Genomic DNA, 15,062 nt, shown 5'->3' on the forward strand with positions numbered 1-15,062 from the left:
AATAAGTCTTACATTTTGAATATCAAGTTTGCACAGGTAAGTACTTTGGAGCATGCCTTGGGTGTTATGCATGAGGGCCCTGCAGGTTACAAGGTCCCTACAGGCACTGTGTTGGCTTCCTGATATACATGGATTCATTGTTCTTATTGAAGAGTTTGTTTTGCGCCGCCTGATGCCTGTGCCAGCTTCTTTTTCTGACGTTGGCTCGTTGTTCTGTGCTTTTAGTTATGGCTTTTGTCCGCCTTTGGACAGATTTTGATGCTGTATTTTTAACACAAAAATAGAACATTACTTCCACAGACTCAGAGGTATACCATGGAAACTATATTAAAACTGCATTTAGGTGATTTCTTAGCACTTAGCTCAAAAATACAATTTATGAACATTTAGTCTGCACGTTACATCAGCAAGGAAAAAAATATGGGGCATTTAAGTAGTCATATCGGTCACAAAAAAGATTTGTTAAGAGGGTTATCTGGTCGTTAGAAGGTTCAAAAGAAGTCCAAGCCACATTTTTGATTCACTCGTCTAGATAATTGGATAAAAGAAAATATTCCATCTGTGGAGTTTTGTGTCTGCTTTATGGCTGAAGTTTGGAAATGAAGTTGTGGCTGCATTAAAATGCCTGTGCGGTCGATTCTGCTCCTCTTGGTTATTAGCTGAGCATCTGATGCTATCATCATCATCATCATCATCAAGGATTTTGTTGCATTATTAATGAGATGATGATGATGGAAGGAGGAATTAACACTGTGATTACGAGCCTGAGAAAATTGAGTCATCTTCAGCTCATAAATAGACACTATTTTTGCATCACTGAAATTAGCATTTGTATCTGGTAATTTCATTTGCTGCAGCCAACTGTCTTTATTTCATTATTATTTAGTGTAAAAATTAACATTTAAACTGTTTCCAGAGTTAAAATTGGATTAATCCGTCATTCAGAAACTTTACTCTGAGCTTAGCAAGGATGGTTTCAAATTTTCAAGGCAGAAAGAACCGGATCTTGGAAGAAATCCTGGTGTTTGGGAAACTTCCGCATTTCCAACAACCAAAGTAAAGTCTTTTGAATCCACCACCAATCTTCTATACTGCCGTACACACAATCTGACTCTTAACCACTACATAACTGTGCAAACTCTTGCTAAATCAGACAGATAAAATGTAAAAAAGCTTAACTCAGAACTCATAATGACAGCACCATTTCTAAAGATCATTCACATAAAAAAAACAACAACAACAAAAGAAACAGTGTGTGTGTTTGTGTGTCGCTTTAGAAAAACAAGTAGTTTGCTTGAATAAATAATAAATAGAAAAATTATTTGCCTTTTTCTCTATCTCTCTATTGAGAACACATATTAATGTATTAACTTTATTTTCTATTAAGAGTAACTATTGAAACTGCTGGTTTACAGTGAACACACTGCTTGATTTTGATGTTATCCATTGATCCTCCATAAAAGCTGTGAGGTTGCTGGGTGTTATTCAGAAAGAAAAGACCCATTCATACTACTTTTCCTGAAATGCCACACAATCTTTAAATTATGAAATACACGTTGAAGGTTTTCTCAGATAAACTGTGAAGGAGTGTGTTCTGTTTAGTTTCTCTCAAAGTTCCTCTAAAAGCGATAGAAGTTCAAAAGACTGTCTTCAATACTAAAAAATTAGGTGTAGAAAGTCTGCACCATTTAATATTTTCCATGCGGCCCAGAATTTGAGTTTTTGGGTTTCTCTTCTTTCACTGCAGTGAATTAAATGAGAATATGCAGAGACATTGTGGTTGAGATTGAATCAAGGTCTCAGATCAAAATCAATTCTGTTGTACTGACAATTGAAGGAAGGAAACTTCCTCTGCTGGCCCACGTGTCAGCGTGACCCACCTGCCATGGCTGCAGCTTGTCAAACATCTCGGTAAATCTCAAATATGTGTGTGTGTGGACTCAAACTGGCGGAGGTGAGAGGTACACCACTGCATTTACAGGCTTCAATATTCTTCATACTTGAGGTTTGGAAAGTTTTAAAATGGAGAATAGATTCGATGGCAACTTTCTGAGGGAGAGAAAACAAACCAATATTCTCACTCACAGTCCTCAATGATTGACAGGAGGTGTGAAAACTGGAAGGACACCTTCTCTCCTCACTCGTCAGATTAGCATTACCTTTATGGTTCATATTCACTGCAGAGCGACTCTCACACCTTTTGCTTTGGCAGCAACAGAGATGATGTGCAACTGCAGAAGTGACAGAAAAAGGCGATTTGAAAGTGTTTTATGACCTTCACTTTGTGCAGCACGGCTGGTTTTTCTGTTAAAGTCAAGTATTTTACCCTGCAGACTGTCTAGTGATCTGTTGTTCATGTTCGCTTTACTAAATTGAGACCATTAGTCACTCACTGGGTACCAACATCCCGCTTTTTGTAGTTTCTTCAAAGCTAGCAGCACTAATGAGGAACACATGTAGTATGACAAAGTAATCACAACAGCCACATTCAGATTTCTCTAAATTTCCAAAACTGAACATATTATTATTATTATTATCATTGTTATTATTTAAAAAGACAAGAAACAATTAGGTTTTCATTTTTGTATCTCAAAAACGTCAGTTCTGTTCTTTAAGAAATACTGAACATCAATTGTGCTTTGAAGAAAAATCTGAAGAAACAAACCAAAAAAACAATTGAGGCCATTTAACATTGTTTATTGTTATTATTATTTTATTCAGAGAAGTTGTCTGACTACTTCAATAACAGAAAGCCTGTTCAGCGTGCCTGCCTTGTTGAATCAGAAATTGAGGACTACGTGTGTGTGTGTGTGTGTGTGTGTGTGTGTGTGTGTGTGTGTGTGTGTGTGTGTGTGTGTGTGTGATATATTAGCAGAAATGCATATTTTAGATTGATTCTGAAGTCTCATTTCAGGGCTGACAATGAACACATTCACATGGTTTCACACGTCCAAACACAAACATGCTCAAATCTAATAGATATGTCGATAAATATCAACAAAAAATAATACTGTAATGCTCAAATGATTAAATTTCATACTTTTATGACACCAAACAGCTTTGAGGAGAAAAATCGTTGACCTTTTCTTGCCTGAACTGAGTCTTTCCATAGACGAATGATTCTACTGAGTTTAAATATTTTATTTTTATAAACATATTCTATTCTCCAGCTACTATTGATTAAGTTTGCAGTACATGCACATTCATTCAATCTCTTACTTTGACATGTGTATAACAACATTTGCTTGTAACCCTTGTAAATACTTATCTTTATCTTGTTACTCATACTTTTCCTGTACACAATGTATACTTCTTGTGGGGATGCACAATGGCACAGTGGTTAGCACTCTTATATCATAATGAAAATGTCAATCGCTAAGTGTATCAAGATATATAGGCATAGTTGGTTTCACTAACTTTATCCACATAAGAAAAGCTCCCCACCAAAGTAAGTACCATCCACTGTGTGTTATTGTATAGATACTCAGGAAGAGGAAATCTTGAATTTCAAATTGAGATACAACACCTTTTCAGCAGCTGGACTTTTGTCTTAATTGCAGTTACACTCAGATGTGATAGTTTTCCAATCTGCTTTCGAAGCAAGAAGTGGTTAAAGAGCACTTGTAGGACAGTCGAGAAGCTTTGAGAGCCTTATCTTTTCAAACTTGACATTCAAAACCACTTCACAGTCCACAGTAGTCAAAAGAAGGTGCAAATTTATCTGTGTAGCTCTCTTTTATATTTCTTGATACAACTATTTCTGTCATAGTTTGTGATGCAAACAACAGAGTTCACCACTATTGCAGCAGAGCACGCCACAATATCACATCTCTTTTCTGTCTGCATTGGCTGAATTTCTCTCTGCTTTTGATTGCAGTTTTTCAAAATAAGACCCCTTTCATATGACGAGGTTTACAATAGCGAAAATTTGGGTCCCTCAAGAAAAAGTTTGGGAATCAGGTTGGTCTCGACATGTAAAGGTATTGTTGTGACTTGGGTTCATGCAAAGTCCTTCCAGCAGAGTGGGGGGTAAAAGAGGTTTAACCGGCTTTATGTCTGGCCAGAAAAAAATTCTTCCTCCTCGGAACCTCTGGAAGTATAATCAGCGGCCTCATTAGTGGGAGCAGGAGATCGAGGACCTCTCCACAAATAGCCATGACGATAGTCCCTTGACTGAAGGCAGCCGATATGATACAGGCAACCATTTAAGCAAAGTCAGCAAAATATTACAAGGTTTCAGTTGGCTGTTTTCTGTCTTCCGGCTCTCTGGTGCTGCTGCGACAACTTCTGCTATGTCACAGTTTTGTCTTTCAAAAAAGAAAAATCAAACTTCAACACAACTCTGCTCCTTTGCTCTATTTTTGGCCAAGAAGCACATCGGTTTTGGCAAAGCCCAGACCCCATAATTAATAACCTTGGCATCCAATATGTTTCTAATCTGGAGTGGAAATGCTTGCAGCATACATAAAGCGATTACGCCAAAATACAAATAACAGTTTGATCACTCCTCTCCCCAACTATAGAGGGAATGCTCATTAATCATGCCTAAAGAGCTGAGTAATGTAGCCATCCTCATGTGTCTGTGCAGCCAAAGAACGGAAAAGCAAAGAAATTGGGTTTTATTGCAATGCATCTCACCAGCCGTCATTTCGCATTTGCTCTCTCGCATGCGCCAAGCGGCGGCAGGTCATCATCTGTCTCCACGATGTTGTGCCAAAAGGTATCATCCGTTTATCATACCGTAACCTTTTCAGATCCTTCACAGGTATCTCAGGGATGGAACAAAGGAAGAGCTCTATTGGCTGCGGCTTACGGGGAACCAGAGGTAAAAACATGAAATCACTAAGAAAATTCACCTCCACTTCCTTTATGTTAAAATGTATAACTTCAGCAGTGATTCTCTAATCAGAGGATGCCAAAAGGCACCAAGTGTAAGATTACCCCGTCAAGGGAATGCTTATCGAGAGGCAGCGTTCCCCCTCCCCGTCCCACTCTTCATCCGTAATTGCTTTCCAGGCCTGCACTGGAAAGAGCCTGAAGCTGCATTATGTTTGGCGGGAGCAGAATGCACGGGAGATAAGTTCAAATCCAAGACTATGCCACAATTGGGACCACTGTGGCATAGCGAAACTACTATTCTCATCTCTTCAGTCAAAACTGTGTTTTTAGTATTCTAACAAGGTCCCTGAGTAAGAATAGCCGTTATCTCTCACTAATGTTTGCTTCAGTTTGCATTGTAATTTAAAATGGTACAGAGTACAAAGATGGACCATACAAACACACACACATGCACACACATGCACGCGTGTGCACACACACACACACACACACACACACACACACGTTTCTGCTTTTGCATGCACAAAACTGTCAGACTTCACAAACAGTTCGACTGCATTAGATGACTGCAGCATTCTTGACTGTAAAATGCCCTAATTGGTGAGTTTTCTGTTGTGCCATCTAGCTGGTCGATTGCAAAGCAAAATCCTAATGAACAGTTAAAAATGGCTTAGTTTCTCGGTGAAAACCATCGGAGATGTGGGTGTCTGAGATGAAATATTAAACGTCTCACTTCTCCAGCTGTCACTGGGGCTGTGGTTGGGAGAAGGATGCCTTGTCATGTCTCCTTGGCACAGATGGCTTCGTACTCATGCCTTCAAGCAAAGTTTGTCTCGTCGGGGAGTATTTTCTGAACTGATATGTCTAAACGTGTCTCTGACCAGTTTGCATAGACAGCTTCACAACAAAATCTGGGTTGGATTTTTAAAAAAGAAAACGAAAGCAACATCTAGTTGAATCCTTATAAAACTTTTTTGAGGCATTAAACAGAAATTAAACAGATCACTTCACTTCATGACAACGTCATGTAACTTCTCGCAAGATAAAAACAACAATATAATACCAATAATTACATTTTAGTTCAATAATTGTAAATTGTGCTGCACAATATATCATAAATAATGTGCACTATGCATATCACAAAAGACAGTTTTCATGCACTGTGTGTTCTCGCTTGACATGTCAACATATATGGCCTATAAGATGGAGCCCTAAATATGGACAACACTGTGGCAATCAAGGAAAACCTGAGCGATGAGGAGATTGTGGCTCGTAGTTAATACCAAAATCTAAATCAAACTGGGTTTAGCTTTGGTGAGTCACAGGTGCTTCATAGCACTGACAAGGATTTGTGGTCATTTCAGAAATGTGCTTAAACTTCACTATGCTTTGTCTTGATAACGGATAATTTTTTTAAATTCTCGATTCGTTCCAGACATTTAAAAGCATTTAAAAAGAACATACTAATACATACAAAAGAGAAAGAAAATTATATTTTAGGCTAATATGAATATATCTATATCTACACCTAACGACATGCACACACATAGAAATACACACATGACACATTTGTCTAGTTCAACATGTCTAAAATGGGGGTAGGTAAAAGTAAAACTTTCATTTGATAATAAGCTAATATCCTGCAGCCAACGTAATAATCCTTCAATATGTATTGTTCTGTTTTCTCTTATTGGGCTTAAACACATCGCTCGAAGCAGCACCGTGTTTGCTGCAGTAACACCAACGGATGTACATCAAAAAGTACCCAGTCAAATATTAGATGTTAAGCACCTCCACTTAGTGGAAATAATCCCTCATCAATGTGTCAATAAAGCGTTGCAGAGTAATGAACAGTAATGAGATGGCGGCACTAAAAGTGTGCCAGTAAAACATTTTAGGAGATGGCCTGCGGCAACTTGATAATTTTGCACTGCCTACACCTGTTGCTTTTCTCCATCCATCCATCCATCCACCCATCCATCCACAGCAGTCATAGATTTCTTTCATTCATACAGTATCAATTGAGCTGCCAGGAGAACAGGAACGACATTCTTAGAGGAGGAGATGCCCACAAATGGAGTCACAAAAGAGGATACAGGAGACAAAGAATAAAGGAAGAAGATAATTTGATAATTCAGGAAGAGGATGACATAATATAATTATAGCTTCATCTTAGAAAAGTGTAAAATTGGCCACCTCATTTCATGTCATGAAATTAAAGCTTTATTTCACTGAAAGAAAATGTTTCTTAGAAAATGTGTAGCCAACCTTCCATAGTAACCTCAAAGACAGACATGAGAGAATAATCACACCTTCCTAAAGACAGAGCATTGCAAACTTTTTTACCTCCAGTTTTTCTTCAATAATAGCAGATTTAATAGACTGGGGCCATTGCTCTTCAAAATTGTAAATCGACTTTAAATATAGTGATCATTGCTGTAATTTCACATAAATGCTGCAACTAGAATCCAATTCATCTGTGTTCAACACTCTATATTGTGTCTATCTTCACACATTATTATGTCCTTCAACTCTTTAGGTTTGTTATGTGACCACCACCTCTCATTAACTTTTAGTCAAAATGAGTCAAACCAACAAAAGATGAATACACACTGTCAAAATACTGAAAGAGAAATCAATTCCAAAAATTACCAAGAAATCATTGTGGTCATCTTGAAGTATTTATTTAACAGTATTATCCTGTTATGTCATACAACATGCAGAAGAAGCCTTGAATATGTTTATGGATTAATTTCTACAAACCTGCAGACGTTCTTCATCTAAGCTTTATTTTACAAAACCACGACTATCACATGCTAACAAGCTAAGCTGCTGTGCATATTCCTGCTTAACGCCAATGTGTTTTGTAGCCGCACTCTATTCTGTTTTTACCCCAATGAATCGCTGCTGTGCTGAATGTATGTGCTGCAATAAAAAAATCCAGTTCTGGCCAAAGCACAGTGTAAATTACAACCAACGCTGCAGACTTCATGAGATGGACTGAATACATTGCCTTGTGAGACAGGAGAATTTTCCCTGCGCGATTCTCTCCAGCATCTCATCAGGGTGCCACTCGGGTCTGACAAAGCCCCTCATTGGTGTCTGCCCCAAAACCCCCTCGGTTACTCGGACTACACCCGATTCACTGGATATCCGTTAAGAAGCAGCTCCATTCTGATGTCACGGAGGCAATCTGAGGAAGACAGTTGCGCTGTCTCATCCTCCCCATCTCCACTGAGAGACAGGCAAGAGTGGTTTCCTGTCCTCCTCCTCCTCCTCCTCCTCCTTGCTGAGAAAATAAAAAGCAGGATAGCGCTAGAAGAAAGAAAACCCTTTGGGACTTCACTATCTTTCGCTCTCATGTCGGTCTCTGCCTCCTCCTTCACTCTCTTGTCTCTTTCTCTCAGGCTGAACCTTTCCTGGCTCCTATATTCACTTTTATCATTTTCTCAGTCTTTACCCTTCTCCAGTTTTGTCCCCTTCTCTCATCCTCTTTGCCCTTACTCTCCAAGAGTTTCCCCTTACTCTACAAGAGTTTCCTAAGTCTATTTTTTTTTAATCTTGTCACTCTCCTTTCCTTTTTTAGTCAAGGCCAACCAATGCTGCGAAATATATGGAAATAAATTACCCTTAATTTTTCATTTTGACCTGAATCAAACACATTGTTTTGAAAACACAGAGTATTTTGACTTTAATGGAGCTTGTAAGATACAATAAATAAAATATTGGATGCATAAACCTGACCCGTGACCTGAGAATGATGGTTCAAGAAATTATCGGCGGAAAGAAATGTTTAAATGGTCTGGCATGTGTTTTAGCATCTTGGCTAAAGTCTGAAGAAAACTTATAGACTTCCAAAAGCTTTTCTGGGCTGTGATGAGTTTAATACTCTGGTGGATGATAAAGTGAGGCGGTCAAAGGCTGACTGGCACTGCATTCGACGTGCCTGCCAGCTGATATCTCAGAAAGATCAATATGTCGCAGAGGTCAGCAAGCAAAGATGAGGAAGACAAATGTTCATGTCAGAGTATTTTTTTCCCAAACACTGATCATTGAGCACTGCAGAGGAGCAAATGTGAGACAAAAACAACTTTTACACTGCTCAGTGCACACACAGAAAGCGAGACTGTGCTGTCAAACTCCTAGGTGGACACAACAACCCTGAGAACTGAATGATTTGAAGACGCAGTCCATAATATACTACTACATGTTGTTGTTGTCACACAAAGTGCATTCAAATCATAAACTATTGATTGCAGCTCGCGCTGACAAAATGTGAAAGGGTGACATAATAGCAGGTTTTGAAGAGTCATAAATGACGCTCAGTAGAGTCGCGGCCCTAATTGCCGTCCCTCGTTGCCGAAATGTCAATAAGTTTATTGCCAAGAGAAAAAATAAATAAATTGGTGGTTTACTTATGATGCTCAGCTCGGCTGCTCCAGTTCACTCAAAGAAAATCAATTCTCATCCATAGCTGGGTTTACCAACGCATTACAGACAAATCCTCATCAAATCAAAACGTACACGGTCACTGAATATTGGCATTTCAGGCAGTCAGAAAAAAGGATGGGGTTTTTGTGCCTCATCAGCTGTCACAACATGTAACAGCAAACTTTAATTTCGTGTTTATTTGTGAATCACGCCACTCCTGAGGGACTGGGTGACTTTCAGCCTCTTGTCGATTCTGACTGTGAGACAGACTGATTGCACCTCTTGACAGTTTTACTTAAGTCTTCATGATTTCTATGAAGATGGGGGGAAAAAGAAGATGTGCATTACAGTCACCAATTAGCCTTAAATCCAAGCTCTTGGCCGCCCAGCTCAACCCATACTTTATCATACGATCCTTTTGCTGTAAGGTGAGAGTGCAAACCACTACACGTTGCATATAAAATGTGCGGTATGTTCAACAGGCCTGCAGAAGATCAAATAAGGAACTGCAATGAATACATATTTTTTTCTTCCTTAAATATAAGTATGCAGGCATATCTCCTTTTTTGATCAGTTTCTTTGCAAAGCGTTGCACCTTGATATGATGTGCACTTAATACTAAAGCTGTTTTCCTTTTATTCTTCACCGATGAAGCCATAATGTAATTCCCACAATCAAAACCACCTCGATATAAGATTTCACACTTTTGAGGAAACCATGTTTATTGTGTTTTAATAAAAGTCTCTCTTGTCTAAATGACTGCCTCATTTTATCTGATTGTTTTAGCCAAATTATCAGGCTGTAAGAAGGAATGCATGTAAAAAAAAACTTTGCAACGCTACACGTGTTTGCCTCCATCTTGCCTCTTATCGAAGACCTTTGATATACTCATGTGTGGTCACCAAATGGATGGTAGACTTTCACAACTGGTTTTGGGATTTAAGTATGCTGCAGAACTGCTGGCTAGCAGATTTCCTCATGGAACACTGGAAAAACAGAGCACTCAACATGTTGGCCTCTGCTCCTGGAAGCCTTGAAGCCAAAAGCAGCCTGCAAACCCTCTGACTCCATTCGGCTTGAGGCCTGGGTTGCATGCCCACTATCTCTTCTCATTTCCTGTCAGCTCTCCACTGTCTCTGAAACATATTAAATGCTCCAGAACTTTAATTTCCAAACATGTCCTCAGGCTAAAGGTGTAAAACTCAACTTGAGATACTACTGAACGATGGGAGGAGTACACTAAAGCTTCCATTCGGTCACCAAAAGGATTCTCAAAAAGCTTTGCGGGGGGGGGGGGGGCATCCCAAGCTAATAAAACAAGTAACCAAAAATAGACAAGGTTACACAGATCATAAAACTGGAGATGATGAAAGGATAAACAGACAAAACGAGACAGACACAAGGACAGAGTGAAGTTTATGTACTCAGAGAAGGAGGGGGGGGGGGGGCACAGCTGGCACAATAAGAGCCAGAGAGAGGGACACACACGCACACACACACACACACACACACACACACACACACACACACACACACACACACACACTGAAGGTGGAAATATAATCAGACATGATCTGCAATACCAAATTTTTTTTTTTCTCGAGGTAGAAAGAAGGAGAAAAACATTATTTATGTGCAGAACGTTTCATACTTCATGAGAAACGCAAGTGCACAACTCCAGGTAGGAGGCAATGAATGAGAGTGAATGCAGGTGACATGTTCCCTCTTGTGCAATATAACCTTTTACAGAAAATATCAGATCAATCACACAATAGTTGTTGGACATGTCAAGAAGAAAGTTCTGCAAAGATGATGTGTTGAGAACAAACTGTGATGTCCTCCTTTACGCTCATGCCTGAGGGAAAGAACAAATGTCCCTGCTCTTACAGAGTGTGTATAGACCTTTGGGATTTGAACTTATGGCAGGACATCAAGTCCTTCTAGAACCAAGATAAATCAAAACTTGAAGCACAAGGAACCATCAGGGAAAACACAGAGAAAAATAAATCAAAGGAACACATAATGAAATAGAAAGAGCAGTAACAACATCAGTGTTGTTACTGCTCTCACACACACGCAGTCGCCATGACTGCCTGCAAGAGCTGTGCACAGCATGTCACAAGATAATTAAATAAAGACAAACTTACTGTGTGACCAACGTGTAGTTACAGAAATCACCCGAATCCCGAAGGAGACTGAAGTGAGCAGGCAAATGGCGTGGACCCTGACAAAACTGCCGGCTGAATGTTTCAGTAAGGCTTCCACACGTATTGGTTTCTACACCTGAGAGATTTGTTTTTGTAAATAATGGTTCTAGCTTTCATTGCCAACCTCCAATACTGTGTCACAAGATTAAGGGACTCTCCGGATCCCCTGGTGTTTCATTTAGAAGAAGTTCATTTACCAAGCAGGCTACTTTAGCTGGTAATATCTTGCAGATCTTTGCAGCTAATATGTTTGTCACATTCCCGCAGCAACAGTTTCCTGTAAGAGCCGGCAGCCTGCTGCTCAATTACTCATATGCAAATCCACCTAGGACATAATCTGATGACTTAATATGTGTTTTCCAGGAAACAAGAGATACTTTCTTTGAGGCTGAGTTGGCAGCATGACTCGACCTGTCATTCTTGTCGTGCCACAGATGGATTAGTGAATGGACCAACTGGACACAAGCCCAGGGGCCTGCGGAGCTCAGAGGGCCAGAAGAATGACTGCTTTTGTTATAAAGTCAATCAAATGACTAGAGAGATGCAAAATGACAACAGAGAGGAGTGAAATGAATACAGACAAACCTAAAATGACTGAATGGAAATGCAAAATGACATCGGTGGGATGCAAAATGACTACCGAGAGAAGAGGGGTGACCCCAGACAGATGTGAAGGGACTACGGAGAAAAACTACTACAGAGAGATGCAAAATGACTGGAAAGGGAGGCAAAATGATTACAGAGACACCCACAGCATGATATTAAATATAGAGATGTGAAGTGAAGTGAAGTGTTGATTAGTAGGTTTTTCATGCATATGAATAATTTTTACTTTTCCTCCCTGCACTTGAACACAACTATCAGTACTTTCCCCGACTTCGATTTAAAAAAGACCTGTCTGGTTAGTTGTTTACACCTCTGTGACGATGATTCATAGGATCAAAACAACTGACAGCTCCAATTATCTACTCGGAAGCTGCAAAAGCTCAGACATTTAATTGAAGTTACATCAGTAATGATTGAATGCAGTTTATGACTCAGATAAAATCATATGTTTTAATGCTAATGAGTAACCTGGTTTATCCACACTGGTATAACAAGAGTTACATAGGATGTGCATGCATACATCTCAAAGCAATTTTGTCATGTAATAATTACTTTTTAAGTATTTTGCTACATTTGAGAACGTAACATGTATACTTTCTTACTTTTAAATGTTGAATGTGTACTTTTATTTACTTTCTTTATCTGTGTCTGTAGTCTACTTACATCTCAGTAACAAATATGTCTATTTCAGTGTTTTCTGCCCACATAGAAGCATATTGTTTTATATGTTTACTAAAAAAAAAAACAACAACTTTACAAGGCGATTATGTCTGTTTTACTTGCAAAGGCTTTGCTCCCCAGTACTCACATTGATTGTTTTCCTCTGCCTTGGTAATAGATGGGAGTCAATACACCCTACAGTGACGTCAGGGTTCACCTAGCTGCAGGTCTCCAGGGTTTATCAATTAGAGCGCAAGAATGCAGCCAAGGATTTCATTTGTAGCCTAAGCTGTTATTAGTAACGACAGGTGGGTATTGAGTGTGGCGCAACAGTGCTGAGGAAAATTGTGATAAATGACAGAGGGGAGGCTCCATCTCTCTAAAGAGCTATGCGGATAGACGACTGCTGGTCATTAGGAGGAAAGGGTGTCTGTGTGTGTATGTGTGTGCGTGTGTGTGTGTGTGTGTGTGTGTGTGTGTGTGTGTGTGTGTGTGTGTGTGTGTGTGTGTGTGTGTGTTTTATGTGTTTCAGATGGGAAAAGTAAAGATGCCATGCAGAAATGGTAGACACTATAAATGGGCTGCACTCTCCAAAGTCTTTGCAGGGCATTAAAGCCACACATTTGTGGTAATTCGTTTCTGCATTATGGAAAAAAGGAAAAAAAAGAAAAAGAAAAGACACAGCCACATCTGTTTACCTTATGGTCGATGATACCACTGTATCCCTGGAGGACCGGGGGGTGAGGCTTTGCCACCCTGACGGGGGCTTCGGTGGGCCGCCGCAGCTGTTCATGCTGTCGGATGCGAGTGTCGTTAGCGTCCCTGGAAGCACCGTTGAAGCTGCCGTTGTACACAAGGAACAGGCTGGCACACAGGAGGAGGACAAGAAGCACGGCGACCCCATGACGCTGACACACACACACACACACACACACACACACACACACACACACACACACACACACACACACACACACACACACACACACACACACACACACACACACACACACACACACACACACACACACACACACACACACACAATTAGTCCTGTTGCACCAGACTTGGTTTGTCCTGCACCTATAGGCTCCAGATTCATCAGCATCACCACTACCATCATCATCATGTCATTTGTCAGTTCTCTTCACTAAGAAAGTGACGTCACGTACAACCAACACTTAAAAACACAGCTCTTGTCGAGTTAATCTGAAAAGACTTAAGGCTCATAACGATTTTCTTCACATAGTTGTGCGTTTTTCCGCTGGGGTTCATTCAGGAGCAAAGCTGTGAGTGTACTGATGTGCTTCCACGCGTCAGGCAACAGCGAAAGACATAAAGTAAAAGTTGAAGTGAGGAATTACTTTCAGCTTCTGTGCAAATTCACAACAACCTGCGGAAGGATGAGAGAAGCTCGCTTTTTTATTTTGTTTTGTGCCAAAGAGTCTCAGCGTGAGTGGATGATCTGTTGATCTCTCCAGCTGCCAAGAATTTCTTAGAATTAAAATTGCGTGCACTTTTTCTTTTCTTTTTAATTTAAGCGTATGGGTTTTCAAAAGCAGAAACATAGAGCATCCCGCGCGCACTCACCGCGGAGTGGTGCCAAACAGAGCGCACAGCTGGATGTCCATTGTTCAGATCCTAATCTTTTGATCCGACACTGTACGCACAGCGCAGGGGCATTATGGCGATTAGAGCGCACATCCCACGAAACAACGCTGGATTTGCAAAGCGCAAACAGTTTCCTGCGACACTACAAACAAAAACAAAAAATAAACCTCTTTACCACAGGCGTCTTCATCTTGCGGCGCGCTGTCTCACGACTGCGGCTCACTTTGTGTCATGGTCCAGCCCGCGAAGGTCTCTGTCCGGCTCCACGCTGCTCGATCCGCTCCGTGCCAGCCTGCAGTGCTGCCGCTCGCCTGCGCGTCTCCAGACTGGAGCTCAGGCTCGATTCATCCGGAGGAGACCGAGGCACGGCGACAGATGTTCACTATTGTACTTCTGCTGGGTCTTAACGCCTTCCGGCTCGGGGGAGGACGACGCGCGGACGACGCGCGGCGCTCTTAATTAAAGAGACTACCTGCTGAAGGGCGATAAGGCCGTTTTGTTTAATGGTTATTTCCCACGGTGCGATAGGTATTTGATGAGAATCTGCGCTCGGATTACTCCTGAGTACAGTGAACTCACGTCATGTCATCTTTTGACGTCTGCTGCATAAAACATGAGGCGGATTATGGAGGCGAGAGAAGTTACAGTGGCGGCGTGTGACTGTATCCTGCTGCGTGCAAAGCGCACACACAAGCTTCCAATCAAGGC

General features: G+C 40.6%; 1 protein-coding gene across 1 annotated transcript in view; it reads right to left on the reverse strand.

Annotated features, from left to right (window-relative positions):
- st6galnac5a (ST6 (alpha-N-acetyl-neuraminyl-2,3-beta-galactosyl-1,3)-N-acetylgalactosaminide alpha-2,6-sialyltransferase 5a) overlaps positions 1–14,671 on the reverse strand; it is a 49,953-nt gene extending 35,282 nt beyond the window's left edge. Inside the window, exons 1-2 of the mRNA XM_080503932.1 lie at positions 14,530–14,671; positions 13,442–13,651 (exon numbers count right to left, since the gene is read on the reverse strand). Coding sequence (XP_080360058.1) covers positions 13,442–13,651; positions 14,530–14,544 — 225 coding nt within the window. The 5' untranslated portion in view covers positions 14,545–14,671. The remainder of the gene's footprint in view (positions 1–13,441; positions 13,652–14,529) is intronic.
- Positions 14,672–15,062: the final 391 nt, after the last annotated feature.

Source organism: Blennius ocellaris, assembly GCF_963422515.1.
Source record: "Blennius ocellaris genome assembly, chromosome: 10".
Classification (NCBI taxonomy): domain Eukaryota; kingdom Metazoa; phylum Chordata; class Actinopteri; order Blenniiformes; family Blenniidae; genus Blennius; species Blennius ocellaris.